General features: G+C 51.8%; 1 protein-coding gene across 23 annotated transcripts in view; it reads left to right on the top strand.

Moving 5' to 3' along the window:
• Positions 1-16492, top strand: part of CDK5RAP2 (CDK5 regulatory subunit associated protein 2) — a 181388-nt gene that overhangs the window by 46362 nt on the left and 118534 nt on the right. For 21 of the 23 annotated variants that reach the window (XM_027964063.2, XM_027964061.2, XM_042242791.1 and 18 more), the window contains 5 exons: positions 2382-2536; positions 6459-6621; positions 7747-7800; positions 8637-8756; positions 11474-11566. In XM_027964063.2, coding sequence (XP_027819864.1) covers positions 2382-2536; positions 6459-6621; positions 7747-7800; positions 8637-8756; positions 11474-11566 — 585 coding nt within the window. Of the gene's footprint in view, positions 1-470; positions 1248-2381; positions 2537-6458; positions 6622-7746; positions 7801-8636; positions 8757-11473; positions 11567-16492 lie in introns of those variants that run through there. The other 2 variants (XM_060410800.1, XM_027964070.3) reach the window with 2 other exon arrangements.

Genomic DNA, 16492 nt, shown 5'->3' on the forward strand with positions numbered 1-16492 from the left:
CTCCGGCCCCCATCCTGCCCGTGCTCCCTGACCCCTCTTCTCGGGGAGCCGCTTGTGGAGCCCCTCCTCCCACCGACTCTCAGCCAGGTGCTGCCCGTGACTGGTGGGAGGCAGGAAGCTCCTTGGCCAAAATACATGGTCTTGCAGGTGCTAGAAAGCTTTCTTCCATGTTCAGCTGGTCCTGAGGAAGGATCGCAGCTCCGTCGCTCTTGATCTTCGAAGCCTGTCATGTCATCTGTTTCTCTGCCTGTGACCTTGATTCTTCTGAGCAGCTAAGGGGGGAGGTGACACCTGGAAGGAAACAGCAGACCCGCTTGTACTGCGCTTTACGGCTGATAATGGTCTTTTCCGTTCTTCCTGTTCACAGCAGCCCCAGGGCGGGTGTAGGTCCAAAATGCCGACGAGGAGCCTGGCGCAGAAGGGACGGGGAACCTAGTCTGGATCATAAGCAGCTGAGCTGAAAGCAAAAGGAGAGTCTTTCGAGCACAAATTCTGAAGTTAAAATGTAGTTCTGAGACTTCAGGAAACGTGATCTCTTGGTTTAGCTACCTTAGGTTTCCCAGCTCAGTGCTTCCCCGCGTTTTAGGGCCACAGCCTGACTGACGTATGGGGTTGAGTTCCTGCTCTGACACTAGCTTGTCACCTTGGAGAAGACATTTGCCCCTTGAGCCTCAGCTGCCTCGTCTGTGAAATGAGGCCGAAGGTGCCTGCCCTGCAGTAATTGTAATAAACTGCAGTGAGCCAGCGATTTATGGGGGGCTTACCATGTCCGAGACACCATACGTCGCACCTAAGAAGGGTTTCTTAGCCTTTTCTTACACGGATTTTGTTCATCCCTTCAGTAAATGCATGAGGTAATTGTCCCTCTTTGAGAATGAAAGCCTGGGGCCACGGGCGCAGAGCAGGTGCCGGGTGGTCCGACTGCAGCGCTTCCGTGCTGAGCTGCCCTAGGCTGTCTCTCAGTCTGTAACTTCCTAGAGTGGAGTGAGGATCATAGATAATATAAATAAAGCTTGCTCAAAGCCCGGCATCAGTAAGCACTCAGCAAATAACGGATTTTGCTGTTTTTTGTCTCAGAACCTTGGTAAGTTTTCCCCAGCTGCCATCGAGATCGCCAGGTTCTCGCCCTCTTGGGAAGGTGGCGGTGGAGGACACGCTGGAGGGGGCAGGGAGGGGAGCCAGCATTTTCGGAGCCTCCTGGGACACAGCAGGCATGCGACAGAGTCTCCAGCAACCCTGGAGAGATGGTGCTTATTCGTTTTCTGTTTTCTGTTTATTTAATTATTTATTTGGCTGCACCAGGCCCCAGTTGAGGCACGTGGGATCTTCAGCTGTGGATGTGGGCTCTAGTTCCCTGACCAGGGATCGAACCCTGGCCCCCTGCACTGGGAGCTCTCAGTCTTAGTCCCTGGACCGCCAGGGAGGTTCCTATCCATGTCTTACGGGTTGGGAAACGGGCTCAGGGCTTCCCTGGTGGCTCAGAGGTCAAAGCGTCTGCCTCCAACGTGGCAGACCCGGGTTCGATCCCTGGGTCAGGAAGATCCCCTGGAGAACGAAATGGTAACCCACTCCAGTATTCTTGCCTGGAGAATCCCATGGACGGAGAAGCCCAGTAGGCTCCAGTCCATGGGGTTGCAAAGAGTCGGACACGACTGAGCGACTTCACTTTCACTTAATGGGCTTAGGGCGGTTAAGGGGCTACATGAGGTCACGCAGTGAGTAAGTGGGAGAGCTGGGTTTTAAGCCCAGTTCGATCTGACTTTCCTCTTTGGCGCTATCAGAGGCTGCTGGCCTGAGGGCTCGGAGATTCAGACCCACTGTCAGGCCACTTTCCTGAGCACCGGGACCTTTCCCCTCACGCAGACGCTGCCCACGCCATCTAGACAATTTCCCTCCAGCTTCTCTGAGCTCTCAGGAAGAACATAGAGTTTCTCACCACCTAAATCACCTTGGAGGTTTAGAAAATGTACTTTCGAGTCGTGTGGTCATCCTAAAAGCAGTGAGGGGCAGTGGGGTGTGGCGTGAGTGTGTATGGAGATGATGGTGACTCTTAGGAATTTATGCAGGTTTAGGGATCGAGAAGCACATTTCTCTTCGTACTCGTTGACGCTGTAAATATTGATCCGATTTTTCAAAACCCCCAAATACGGTTCTTGTAGAGTCTTTTCCACTGGAAATGCCTATTACTCTTCAGGATATAAGAGGGGGAAAATGGCTGGTGAATGTATTTATTACTGATTCTCCCCATGTGTAGTACAATTCAGGGAGGGGAAATGTGCCGGAGAAAAAGTCATAAATATTTATGTTTTAATCCAATTTCCTTTCAAAATGTTCCCAATTGTATTGAAAAATTGCATCAAATGCATTTAATTTAACTCTAGGATGTGAAAGCCGCCCAAGCAGAACTGGAAAAGGCCTTTGCTGGGACAGAATCAGAGAAGGCTCTGCGACTGAGCTTGGAAAGCAAGCTTTCAGAGATGAAGAAGATGCGCGAGGGGAGCCTGGAGATGGCTGCGGTCCTGGAAGGGAAGGACAGGTGGGCCCGCGCCCCCGTGAGGCTCCGACATCCGTTTGTCTGCATGATCCACGACAGGGCCTTCCAGCTGGCCCTGGCAAAGAGCCCACCTGCCAGTACAGGAGACACGAAACATGGGCTCCATCCTTGGGTTGGGAAGACCCCCCGGAGAAGGAAATGGCAGCCCGCTCCAGTGTTCTTGCCTGGAGAATCCCATGGACAGAGGAGCCTGCTGCGCTGCAGTCCACGGGGTCACAGAGAGGCAGACACGACTGCAGTGTCTTAGCATAGCACGGCGTGATCCAAAACAAGGGAGGGGTTACCCCCTTGTTCCCTTCTTTTTCTACTTGGTCCCCGTAGCGAGAAAACTAGGGATAAAATCAGGATGAAAGGAAAAGGAATAGGGTAGTGATACGAGGACAGAGGGAGGATTAGTAGACAGAAATTCATGCTGAGATGTTCTGCTTCTACTAAATTTAGCATTCAGGTTTTGGCCATAAGCTTCCTGGTAGCCAAAGGAAAAAGGGAAAAACAATCTTGGAAGGCACAGACATATTGCTCACGAGATGAAACAAGCTAGTAACTCAGGAGACCCATGTGCAACGGCCTCTCGGGGGGAGGGGCCGCTCTGATTTCTGCTGGCTCTGCTGCGGCCCTCCCTGTGGTGGGACTCTCCTGGGGCTGGAGCCAGTGTGTTCCCTCCCTGAAGGCAGGCCTGCCCAGGGAGCTAAACTGAGGTCAGAGGTGAGTTCCAAAGTACAGAGCTGGATGAACAGGGCTCTGTGGTCCTGCCCTGGCGAGGTGGGTCCAGATCTGTCATGTGGCCGGCCGCCGCTGAGCAGAGCCCTCCCTGGGAGGGCCTGGCTTGTGTCCTGGGCTCCCACCACCCTTCTCAAAGGTAGGTGATCTAGCCGCTTGATTTCCTTCAATCTGACCTTACGTCTAGTCTGTGTCTCTGAGGCAGTGGGCCTGGAGGAGCCCTGCAGGTCAAATACGGCCCACAGACACTTATATCTGGCCTACACAGTATTTTGATAACTTTTAATTTGTTGCTAACAGTAGGAAGAAAAAATCTAATTTCATGAGAAAGTCTAGAATTCCAGTTTCTTTTAAAACCCTGCAACGCGTGGCAGCAAAACTTCGCACCTCTGAGCGCGACTTTGCTCAAACCCAGCTAAAACCTAGTCTGCGATCTGAACCCACCCGCTTTCAATAGAATCACTCACCTGGTGTCTAGACTTACTGAGGCTTGGGTTCTTTGTGTCTCAGAAGGGATTCAGCAAGAGGCAAAGTGATAGGCAAGAAGCAGATTTATGAATGTAAGACGCTTGTGAGAGATGCAAGTGGTCAGGCAAGAGGGCGCTGTCCCGAGGAATAAGTGGGCTACAGTTTTATAATCAAAGGAAAGTTGGAGGTGAGCGGTGGGGGAAGATCACTTTCTTCCTCATTCTTTGGGTCAGGCTCACTTCACTAGCTCCTCCCTTGTACTGGGGAGGAGAGTGTCTGACCCTGTGAGGTCAAACCAGGACTGTCATCACTGATCATTCAGCTCAGCAGAAGGGTGGTGACATGTTTTTTTCCCTCACTGGATGGCCTGGGGCATATTTCATGCTTTTACTTTGGTGAGCAGGCCTGTGCTGGAGTAGCTTCCTTAAGCATCATCAGCTGCAATGGTCTCCTCAAGTCCCCTAGGTTTGCTCTCTGTCTGTATTCCCTGGTGGCCCAGTCAGTAAAGAATTCGCCTGCAGTGTGGGAGACCTGGGTTTGATCCTTGGGTTGGGAAGGTCCCTTAGAGGAGGACGTGGCGACCCACTCCAGTATTCTCGCCTGGAGAATCCCCATGGACGGGAGCCTGGCGGGCTACAGTCCATGGGGTCGCAGCGTCGGACGCGACTGAGCGACTAAGCCCAGCACACAACGCCCTGCTGGGACTTCTGCAGCTGCCTGTGTAACATCCTGTTCTGTCCCGGGCGGCAGGGCTGGGCCGGGGTCTTGCTGGACCGAGGCTGCTCCCTGAGCGGGGCAGGGGCTCCGGGTTGGCCACAGTCCGCTCCTTTCCCATCCCGGTCTAGAACTTGCTTTAAGGTCACTAGAAGGTGAAGTCGTATCTGACGCTTGGTGACCGCATGGACGGTACCCTGCCAGCCTTCTCTGTCCAAGGGTTTCTCCAGGCAAGAATACTGGAGTACGTTGCCATTTCCTTCTCCAGGGGATCTTCCCAACCCAGGGATCAAACCCGGCTCTCCCGCATTGCAGGCAGGCGCTTTGCTGTCTGAGCCGCTGGGGAAGTCACCCTAAGCTAACTAAAGCTGGTCAGTGTGATTGGAGTGTGAGTTACCTGCAGCAGAACAAGTCCGTCTTAAGTGCAGCTTGATGGCTTTCTGCCTCTCCAGCTGACGGTGTGACAGTCTCAGAGTGGAACCCCTGGAGAGCAGCCTTACTCCTCTTTCCAAGTTTTGGGGGGCATTGCCCCCAAGCTGCCAGTTCCTGCTATGCTCAGTTATTTCAGTCCTTTTGGGGTGCCGTAACCAAACATGACAGACTGGGCAGCTTAGGAACAGTAGAAGCTCCCTTCTTACAGTTCTGGAGGCTGGGAGTCCGAGAGCCAGGTGCCAGCGTAGGTGCACCGGGGTCCTCGTCTGGGCCTCGGGCTCCTCGTGGTGTCCCCTCAGTCCCCGGCCTGCGGGGTCTTTCTGCAGCTCCATTCAGGTTGCCGCTCCTGAGGGTTCCAACCTCTTCCCAAAGGCCCCACCTCCTAATCCCATCACCTTTGGGGGTTAGGATTTCAGTGCAGGACTTGTGCAGGTGGACATGAATTGTCAGGTACTCCATTCCATTGCTAGGCGCTTCAGCTGCGTTTAGCTCACGCCTCCCCTTTACCTCCGGCGCTCAGGAAGCTCTGAGACTTCCAAGCCGTTGCTCTTTTTATCCTACCGAGATGCTTTCTAGGCTTAGCTAGAAAGACTCTTCTGAGGGTCCACTAACAAAATGCTCATTGCTGAATTTTTTTTTTTTTAAAGTAATCATAGCCGCTGTTGTTTGTTGAGGTCTGCCGTGTGCCTGGGGTCATGGAGCATTTTAAATAGCTTATCTTCATTCCACAGAAGCCGAGTTGTCCCCACTTTATAGCCAAGGAAATGCAGACTCAAAAGTTAAATAGCTTGGCTGAGGTCAGGGAGCAGAGCTTCCTATGGGGTAAGGGGTAATTCGGTGACCCAGAGAGGGTCGTGCTCAGCTCTACCTGAGGGGGCCTGGTTGACCGTGGGCGGTGAATGGGTGGGTGTCATCAGGTGGGGATGGGAGCAGAGCTGTGAGGGGGTCCCGGGTAGACGGAGCATCGGGGGGCCTCGAGCCGCAGGACGGAGGTCCTTGGACAGGCCCCGGGGTGGAAGGGCGGCTGTCAGCAGGGCCGCCGGCCGCCTTGGCCCTTAAGCCAGGGCCTCGAGGGCCTTGCTGAGGGGTTGGCCCTTTACTGTGGCAGCCAGTCTGTTCATACGTTGCCCTGAGACGCCTCGGAGAGACGCACTGCTGTCCTCAGGCTCGCTGCAGCAGCTCTGCTCCGTTGGTCCTGTCCTTCAGTCTCACTGCCAGATTTCCTTGGGAGAGGAGATTTCTCGGTCCACCCCCCGCCCCGCCCCGGCCCAAATTCATAATGCATGGCTGTCGCTAGTGGGGGCTGATGAAAGCCTTTGAGCAGGAGGGTGACTCGGCCTGGCCATAGTCTGGCTGCTCAGGGGGTGGATTGGCCATGAGTGGGCTGGAGGCGAGGGGACCGCGGAGGCCCTGTGAATTCTGGCACTTAGTCTCCCACCTGCAAAACGCAGCTCTTCAGTCCTCGGACATGTCTCCTTTAAAGGTGTCTGGCCCCGTTTCCTACCTCTTCCTGCTCCGCTGAGCTCAGGGAACAGCTTAGAATTAATATTTAAATTGTGTTCTCTTTCAGACTGATTGAGGAGTTGAAGCTGTCTTTGAAGAGCAAAGACGCTTTAATTCAGTGCCTTAAAGAGGAGAAATCTCAGATGGCATCTCCTGATGAAACCGTATCGTCTGGAGAACTCCAAGGACTTTCTTCTGCTCTGAGGGGAGACGGGGAGGGCGAGGCTGAGGTGAGGCACGGCGGGGGTGGGGGCTTTAATTACCCGACCAGACCCCTCTGTGGGATGAGTGCATATTCAGTCCCCACAGTCACACACCCTGGCCTTCAAAATACCAGGTCCCTGTTGTGAGCTGAGGAATTAGCAGAAATCCTCCTTTGCCAGGGGCCCTGGCAGGTTTTTTCTCTCCAGTCTTGGGTGTTTGTAGAGTTGGTTAAAAACACAGTCCATGCTGGAACGCCTCTGTTTTACCACGTGTGAATATGCTGCTGCCTGGGAACTTTGCTTTCATCCATCGGGTTGCTTGTGGGGTGGTGTCGTGGTATGTACCTGTTTTGTCGCTGGGGTTAGAGGCGGGCTTGAGGCCAGCTCTGGTCTGAAGCCTCAGAGGCGGTGCGGAATGGAAGGAACTTGCATCGGGGCCTGGCAGCACTCGAGGGGGGTCAGCGTTCCACCTTGGCTGATCTTGGCACCTTGCGAGGCGGCGCTCATGGGCCCCTCGCTGAGTGTAGAGACACACTCAGAGAGTTGTTCTGCTCTCCTCGGCTCCAAGAGGTGGGTTGCTGGTACAGACCCTGCAGCCCCCGGGCCCCCTGCCCTCTGCCTGGGGCTCCCACGGCCGGCGGTTTTGAAGCAGGTGAGCAGGCCCGGAGGTGCAGGCAGCCCTGGCGGAAATCTTCTGGTTCTGGTTGGAGCCAGGGTGGCTGCGGGTCCATTCAGTCCCAGGGGTGATTTGGAGTGCATGGAACGTCTCAGTCTCTCCATGGAGCAGGCTCGTCTCTGTCCCGACCCAGCCGTGAGCCCTGTAGCCTCCGTGGCTGCCTCTGGCCGTGATGGGCTGCGCCCGCCCCCCTCTGGCCCCTCTCGCTCCCTGCGTGCTCTGCAGTAGTGGCTTTTGCCCCTTCCTGCAGCTCCTTGGTTCATGCTCCTTGGGCTGGTGGTCAGCCGGCGGGGGTTACTTGTCTTGGTGTTCTTCCCTCGGGCGGACTTCAGGTGACACGTGCGGAGTGGATGTTTGGGTTCGTGAGGGCCTCAGCAGCGGGAGACAGAAAGTAAATGGAGTGCTCACTCTCACTGTTCTGGGGGAGCTCCTCGTCTGTGGGTTCCTTCCGGGCACTAATGAAGGCCTTTTCTTAGGCTGCACAGATGGAGCGGGAAAAGGAGAGAAATCGCTTTGAAGAGAGGATCCAGGTATGTTGATGCAGTTTTTGAAAGTGTCTTGAGGATGTATCCTTCGGCCTTTTTCCGGGTGCAGCAGGTAATTCTGTGTGGCAGTAGGTGTCAGTCACTGCCTGCTAGTTAAGCCTTAGGCGTGTGAGAGAGGGTTTGGTAACCTTGGCGATGACTTAGTGGAGTGGGCATTCCCATTTTGCAGATGTAACCCATGAGGCTCAGAGAGGCGAGGTCCCGTCCCCAGGGTCACAGAGTTGGAAGAGGTGCAGCGGGGATTCAGACCCACCGGTCTGACTGCAGAGCCCCTGTTCCGGGGTCCCTCAGTCTCAGCTGCCCACGTCTGAGTCATGCCTGCAGCCAAGAAAGCGGTTTCATGTCCATCATCTCATTTGATCCTCACAGCAGCCCGGGTGGGAGGCAGTTAGATTAGAAATGAGCTCAGACTCTAAATGCACATATTCAGTCTCCATCAAACCAAGCTCTCTGCAGCTTTTGTAGCATTAAGGAGTGAAATTAATGATCTGTTATTTCCCCCAAATAACCCAGTGTGGTTTCCGAGGCTCTGCTGTGACTGTATTCAGGCTCCAGAAGACACTGGAGTCCTTCCCATGGGAGCAGCTGTCATCATCCTAACTGATTTGATCCCCTTTCTCCACCCATCCCCGTCGCCGTGAGCGGCAACACGGTAACTGGGAGCTGATGCCGCGACGCTCAGTGCTACTTGGGAACATTAATCACAGGTTGACAGGAAGAAGATAGAATAACTGTGTTTGAGTGTGCTCTTAAAGATATATTTACAGTGCATTTTGGTTAGAACGCGTCAACTTAGTGAGTCTGTTTCTAATCTAATTTAGGCACTTCGGGAAGACCTGAGGGAGAAGGAAAGAGAAATTGCTACGGAAAAGAAAAATAGTTTAAAGAGGGATAAAGCCATTCAGGGTCTAACCATGGCATTAAAGGTGAAGGAAAAAGAGGTATGTCGGATACACCCGAAGTGAGATTTTTCTTTGTTAGCTTCTGTGACTGGCCTGTCTTACCCTAAATTTTTAGTTGTGGGTGAAAAATTTATAAGAGAGCTGAAATGAGTGTGGAAAGTAGGGGAAGGGTCGTATTGTCCGTTAGAAATTCTTCTGTAGAGGCTAATCCAGGGACGTCCAGTATGAATATAATGTGAGTTACAGATGCAATTTAAAGTTTTCGAGTAGCCACATTAAAAGTAGTAAAAAGAAACAAGTGAAGTTCGAATGTTATCCTTTCACCACGTAAGCCAGAAAACAAAAATAATTAGGAGGTGGTTACCATTTTTAAACTTGGACTTTTGTCTTTGAAGTCCGAATAGGCTTAGCACATCTCAAGTCAGACAGACCACATTTCAAGTGCCCAAAAGCCCAAGTGGCTAGTGGCTACCATGTTGGAGAGTAGGTCCAGTCTTTTGAAAGACAATAGAAAATGGAGATAACGGTGTTTTGGGAGACAAGGGCATGACTGTGACGTCTCACCTGGATGGTTCACAGGCTCCTCCGCGTTGGTCCTTTCTAATCAGACTCAGCACCTCCATCACCGCCCCTCATCCCACCATCATGCTGCAGTCTCTCTTGCTTTCGTCTGCGTTGGTGGCACCACCGTATCCCCAGTCACACCACCTGGAAGTCCCCCTTGCCTTTTGCTACCTGGCCCGCTGCCCTGGGGCTCCAAGGTGGTGCCCGGCGGTCCTCTGTGTTCTTCCTGTTGTGAGGATCGTGATCCGTCACGCCTGTCGCTGCTCGGTACAGACAGTGGAGACAAAGTCTAGTGGAGACGCAGGCAGCGTGAGGGGTCGTGACTGAGGGGCACGCGGGGGGCTGTGCAGGTGGAGGGAAGGGGGCCTGGTCCCGCTTAGAGTGGGTGTGGGAGCACCACCGCAGGCACCCTGAGTGACTTCTGGAGCTTCTGAGCAGCTCAGCGGAGTGCTTCCTCTGGGAGCAGGTGTCTGGGCTGAACCTTAGAGGGGGACCAAGAGATAGCTGGGGAGGCAGGTGGAGACGCGGAGGCCGCCTCATGCAGGGAAGAGAACGCTGGCCAGAGCATTCAGTTAGGAAAGAGCTCCTGGTGTGTTTGTCGAAGCAAAACAGTTGAAGCCTGTCAGAGCATCAAGCACCGAGCTTAAGTGAGGCAAGAGAAGGAGCCAGACAGGCTGTGGGGGCAGCGGAGGTGGAAGTCAGTGAGTTTAGCTGCTCGCGTAGCAAGGCCATTGCAGGCTCTGGAGCAGGAGGGGTGTGATCGTACTCCCCTCCCAGGGGCTGAGACTGTATCCAGACGGGGTGGCAGGAGGGAGAGGGCGGAGGCAGGGGGCCAGTGCTGAGGCGAGCCCCCTGCACCCCCATTCAGAAAGCCTGAGTCAGCAGGGATCACAGCAGGTAGGAGGGGAGGGGTGGGGCCTACTCAAGAAAGCAAATTGGAAATAACGAAAAATGAGAAGTAAATCTGGGGAGATTTGGTGATTAGATGCAGGACTTGAGAGGAGGAGCAGTGCGGCGGCTTCTGTCTGCATGCCTGGGGCTGGGTGCTCCCACCAGCCCCCTTAAAGCGCGTGTCGCGGAGGGCCGTAGAGAGACGGGGCGGCCTGGAGGCGGTGAGCCTGCCTGTGGGGGTGCAGTCATTAGGCGGTGTGTGCCTCTTGGCGACCCCGTGGCCTGTAGCCTGCCAGGCTCCCGTGTCCATGGGATTTCCTCGGCAAGAATACTGTTTACAAGGTGCCAACTCGGAGGAGCCCTGGACTGTTCAGGTTAGAGGTCCGGGAGGCCGTCGACATGCCATGTCCCAAACTTGGAGAAGGCCCAGGCCTGAAGGTGTGGATCTGGGAGTCAGTCCTCTACACGTGTGAGTGAAATTCTGAGAGCTGGTCTCCTTACCCAGGGAGAGCGTAGGGTCGGCAAGAAGGCGGAGCCTTGGGCTGCAGGGGTTGCCAGTTTCACAGATGAGGAGAGGAAGGTGGCCGCAGGGGCAGGATGCTAATAACCAGGAATCCGGGGTTGGGGAAGCCAAGGAGGAGGAGGGTGAGTAACCGCCGGCGTCAGCTGCAGCAGAGGCTTCGTTCATAACCACAGTCTGTGTCCGTCTCGAGTGTTGGGAGCTCGGGACCCAGCTGAAGGCGGAGCTCCTCACTGTGCAGGGCGCCGGGTGGTGGGAGCAGCTGGCTTCTCGCAGAGGCCAGGGGCTGGCTGGGGAGTTCGTGGCTGAGTCACTTGAGGAGAAGGTCACTGGAGGGGGTGGAGTTCTGGGAGGAGCCAGGCTGGGTGGTGTGGTGGGTCATCTCTGTGAACAGTACTATCGGGTTGGCTAAAAAGTTCCTTTGGGTTTTCTGTAGGATGGTTAGAAAACCCGAAGGAACATTTTGGCTAGCCCAATAGTAACCCTCAGCCTGAGCAGGTCATTAAGTTAGCACCTGTGCACATCACGTTGTTCACGCCTCACAGTGCTCGGGGGTGAGTGTGGCGTCCTCATGTTACCGTTGGGGGGTGAGGTCTCAGAGAGGTGCAGTGCCTGTCCTAACGTCGTCCAGCCAGCAGACAGTCGCACGAGAAGCCCCACTGTTCTGACCAGAGAGCCCTCGGTGATAAGGGGTCCCAGTTCAGCAGGAGTGGCTTTCGGGCCGTGCGCAGAGAGGAGACCCCAGCTGCATACTCGGCTACTCTTCCCTGTCTTTGCCCAGATTGAAGAGCTTAACTCCGAGATCGAAGTGCTCAGTGCTGCCTTTGCTAAAGCCAGAGAGGCCCCCCAGGAAGCGCAGACCCAGAAATTCCAGGTAAGTGTTGGCTTTGTTTGAAGTGGTCCTGCCTGTGATCCTTAAACCCCTGTGAGGTCAGGACCGTGCCGCTAGGAGCCCGGGGAGCTCCGAGAGGTCGTGAGAACAGAGTTGGCTCAGCCGATTAGAGGAGCTTCTCCCGAAGCTGTGGGCCGCTCGCCAGCCCCCTCCTCAGTCTGACATGAAGACGGTGACCGCTGCGCCCAGCGCTGCGAGTGCCAGGCTTAGGGCCGAGTGCCCTATTCAGGAGTTGGAGTAGGCTGTGAGATGTGTGGATTATCTCGTCTGACCTTCACAACCCGGTGGGGAAGCCAGTTTTCACCCCCCACCCACCTTGTATTTGAGGGGTTTCTGGAGTTTCAGCAAGGGTACACAGCTGATTCACTGTCACACAGCTTTGCAAGGGCCAGGACTTACATGCAGTAATTGCTGATCGTAACAGCTGGCCTCTGCTGAACATGCGCTGTGTGCCAAGCGCTGTGCCACGTGGATCAGCTCAGTGAGTCTGCTCAGCAGCCCCCTGAGGCACTCTCCCTGTCCTTGTCTCTGCTGAGGACATCCAGGTTCAGAGGATCAAGTAGCTTGCTCAGGGTCACCGTAGTGGAAAGAGCTAGGATGTGACCCCAGAGTCGGTCTCACGCCCCAGCCTGTGCTTTTCCCTGTCCCTCCCTACCTCCCCTCTGAGCCTGGCTGTTGCGGGCTTCCTGCTCCTGGCCAGGTATCTGTTCCAAGCCTTGGTTAGTTGACCTGCCTGTTCTCTTTTTTCCCCTCCAACATGGGACTGCAAGGACTCGTGCCGGTCATCCCCTGATCGTCCCTCTCTCTTGTTAATTACGCTTCTGTGTTTGGAATTAGCATTTTCTTTCCATGTTATACAGTGTTTACCTGTTACTAATAACTGGTTAATTGATAAAGCTCCATCATCTGATGAAGCCCATACCACCTTAAAACTCTCCCCTCCCACGTCTCCCGCTCATATTGTTTTTAGTTATAAAGTAGAAGTTAGGAGTTAAATCTAATTTAAGACTGTTTGGTTCCTAAGATTCATATCCCATGCCTTATCTTTTCAGAGCCTCAGTTCACAGTAAGAGTAACTGAAGTAATTTGGTTTCAATCCTGGTGTATTGCAAGGAGAGATACATTTCTGTTTTGGGACTTTCAGCCTTGCCTTCCCAACTATTTTGGTGGTGGTTGATGAAATGGAGCCAAGATTATACTTTGCACTGAGTTTTTCTTTTCTTTTCTTTTTTTTTTTACTTGCTTAGAAGTTAACAAGCCTTAAAAGCTGAATTCTCAGGAAAACCATCCATATTACCCATTCCTTCGGGGAAAAAATATATGTTGGCAATTGATAAGCAAAGACCAGATATCCTTATAAGAGCTGTGATATTTTACTTGCTATTGGCCCTTGAAGGAAAGAAAAGTCTTATCCATTTAAATGTTACCCTGACTTATTACGTGTATTTATGAGTTTCATAACCTTCAGCCCCAAAAGCCTGTCCGAGTGATTGTTGAGGTCTTGTAGTTTGGTGTCGGCCAGGCTTCTCATCTTGAGAAGTGTGAAGAGCAGACGCTGTTGCAACGCCTCAGGTTCTGCCTGGCTTGTTGGCTGTTCAGAGAGCGCTTGTTCAACCCTTAGCATGGAGGTAGCGTGCTCACCTGTTTGACAGGTTGCCGGGACTTCAGCTCAAGTCTGGCTTCCAAATCTGTGCTCTTTCCACTCGGATCACGTGTGTGAATGAATGCATACCAGACCCCTCTATTGGCTCGTTAATTACAAGGTATATATAATTTGAATATTGCACAGACCCTTGAAAATGCATTGTCTTTGACATTTAGAGACCTTTTTGGGATGTTACGTGATTGAACTAACTGTAGCGTCAGAGCCAGAGCTCACAAGGTCGGCGTCGAGCCTGACAGTGGACCAGCGGTTAGTGGTATTCAGACTCTGGGATTCGGGCCGCAGTGCAGAGACGTGAGTTCTGATCATAGGGTGACTCTGAGGACTGCAGTGCGGCCTGGCTATGCCGCCTCTGAAGCCATTTGAACGATGTGTTTTCAGATTGGAACCAGTGTTATGCGTCCTCCACCCCCTGCATGGCTTTGTAAAAGTAACATTGCACATCGCAAGAAATTCATAAAATATTTAAAATGGTGGAGAGAGGGTGAGAAGAGCCACCATTAAACTCACGTCTGGAGATACTCACTCTCAACACCTTAACTCTTTCAAAGCACATATATATATATGTATGTATCACCTTTGAAGAATTAAATAGCATCATTCTGCATTCTGTTCTGTGGCCTCTTGTTTTCACTGAACATTCTCGCCACAGCAGTACATGTACATCTAGCCAATCCTGATTTTTTTTTTAGATCTAGCCAATCTTTAAAAAAACAATATTTTGAGATACTTGTAGATTGACCTGCAGTAAATTTCTCCCTGCTGTTTAGCTAGTTCCCCCGCAGCGAGCGTCTTGTGTGACTGTAGGACAGTGTCATGACCAGGATATTGGTGCCGTCTGTTGACCTCACTCAGGACTCAGCAGTTTGATATCACTTGTTTGTGAGTGAGTGTGTGTGTGCGCGCGCGCGCTTTTTATACAGTTTTTTTAAACAGCTGCATATAGTCCATTGTATGTATCTTATTACTTTCACTGGGAAGAACCTGGGGTGGGACATGGAGTTGCACCTGACGCTGCCTCACCAGCTTGCCTCGTCTTGGGGAAGGTATTTGAACTCTCCAGCCTGCCTACACATCATAAAATCCAGAGGGTCACACTGACGTCCCCTAATCCTTATCAGGCTTAAATAGATTGTGTATCTGGGCATAGGTAGTAACTCACTAACTCATCCTTAAGTTGGGTGATGTAGTTCTGGCATAAGAATATAGTAGTATTTATTTCGGTATGTTTTCAGATTCTGTTACTGACGTACATGTAGTTTTTAGCTTGAGGAAACTCTCCATATTATCTGTTGATTGAAAGATAGTAGAGTAAGTGAGGGCAGAGGGGGTCTAGATTGATTTATCCTGCACCAGCTGAAACAAGACTGTATGTTATCATTTTTCACCTTTACAACAATCCTGGGAAACAGCGATCAGTATCACAAGTAAGATAACGAACTTTAGAGAAATTAACTTCTCCTGGGTCACACAGTCTGAACTGGCCTTGGAACTCTGGCCCTTCTGCTCTTCTTAGCGAACTCATCGTTTTTACACTGTGGAGAACAATTTGTGTGATATTATTTGGGCTTTAGTTTCTGACCATGTCTTCCTGGGCCAGATGTTGCCACCTGTTCATTAGGCGCTTGAGTGATGAAATGGAATCCAGAAGTCAGGCTATCCTGCAGGAGAAGGCTAAAAAAAAAAAAAAGACAAAAAACAACCTCTCCAGAGAAGCTTTCCACAGGGCCATGTAAGAGGAAATTAGCATGGGAAGTATTTTCATGAAGTGAATCGGTTGTATGAATTTGAGTTTTTTGAACTTAGATTTTTTAAAGAGGCTTTGTGTTGTTATTTACATGGTTTTCCCACAGGACTTTGATCACTTTATTAATAGCTATTATTTAAATAACAACCATTGCTGCTCTATATTTAACAACTCTGAACTGGTATTCTTGTCTCTAGCCTTCTCCCATTGAATCCAGTCTTCTTGTTATAATTTTTTATAGTTTATTGGTGTTAATTGGAAACTTCCCTGGAATGGGCGAGGTGTAAAATGCCCTGGAAAGAGCACAGGCTCTGGAGTCATGTGAATCCCAGGTTTAATCCCTTATGGTCTTAGGACAGGCCAGTCATTTAACAGTCTGAGCCTTAGTGACTTAAAGAGGGATGATAATGTGTATTTTGTAGGGTTGGTATGCTGCTGCTGCTAAGTCGCTTCAGTCATGTCTGACTCTGTGCGACCCCATGGACTGCAGCACACCAGGCCTCCCTGTCCATCACCAGCTCCTGGAGCCTACTCAAACTCATGTCCATCGTGTTGGTGATGCCATCCAACCATCTCATCCTCTGTCATCCCCTTTTCCTCCAGCCTTCAATCTTTCCCAGCATCAGGGTCTTTTCAGATGAGTCAGTTCTTGGCATCAGGTGGCCAAAGGATTGGTATTTCAGCTTCAGCATCTGTCCTTCCAGTGAATATTCAGGACTGATTTCCTTTAGGACAGACTGGTTGGATCTCCTTGCTGTCTAAGGGACTCTCAAGAGTCTTCTCCAACACCATAGTTCAAAAGCATCAGTTTTTTGATACTCAGCTTACTTTATAGTTCAACTCTCACATCCATACATGACTACTGGAAAAACCATAGCTTTGACTAGACAGACCATTGTCAACAAAGTAACGTCTCTGTTTTTTAATATGTTATCTAGGTTGGTCATAGCTTTTCTTTCAAGGAGCAAGCGTCTTTTAGTTTCATGGCTGCAGTCACCATTTGTAGTGATTTTGGAGCCCAAGAAAATAAAATCTGTCAGTGTTTCCACTGTTTCTCCATCTGTTTGCCATGGATTGATGGGACCAATGCCATGATCTTTGTTTTAGGAATGTTGAGTTTTAAGGCAGCTTTTTCACTCTCCTTTTTCACTTTCATCAGGAGACTCAGTAGTTCCTCTTCACTTTCTGCCATAAGGGTGGTGTCATCTGCATATCTGCTGCTGCTGCGAAGTCGCTTCAGTCGTGTCCGACTCTATGCGACCCCATAGACGGCAGCCCACCAGGCTCCCCCATCCCTGGGATTCTCCAGGCAAGAACACTGGAATGGGTTGCCATTTCCTTCTCCAGTGCATGAAAATGAAAAGTCAAAGTGAAGTCACTCAGTCGTGTCCAACTCTCAGCGACCCCATGGACTGCAGCCCACCAGGCTCCTCCGTCCATGGGATTTTCCAGGCAAGAGTGCTGGAGTGGGGTGCCATTGCTTTCTACACTGCATATC

This window comes from Ovis aries, chromosome 2 (assembly GCF_016772045.2).
Source record: "Ovis aries strain OAR_USU_Benz2616 breed Rambouillet chromosome 2, ARS-UI_Ramb_v3.0, whole genome shotgun sequence".
Classification (NCBI taxonomy): Eukaryota; Metazoa; Chordata; class Mammalia; order Artiodactyla; family Bovidae; genus Ovis; species Ovis aries.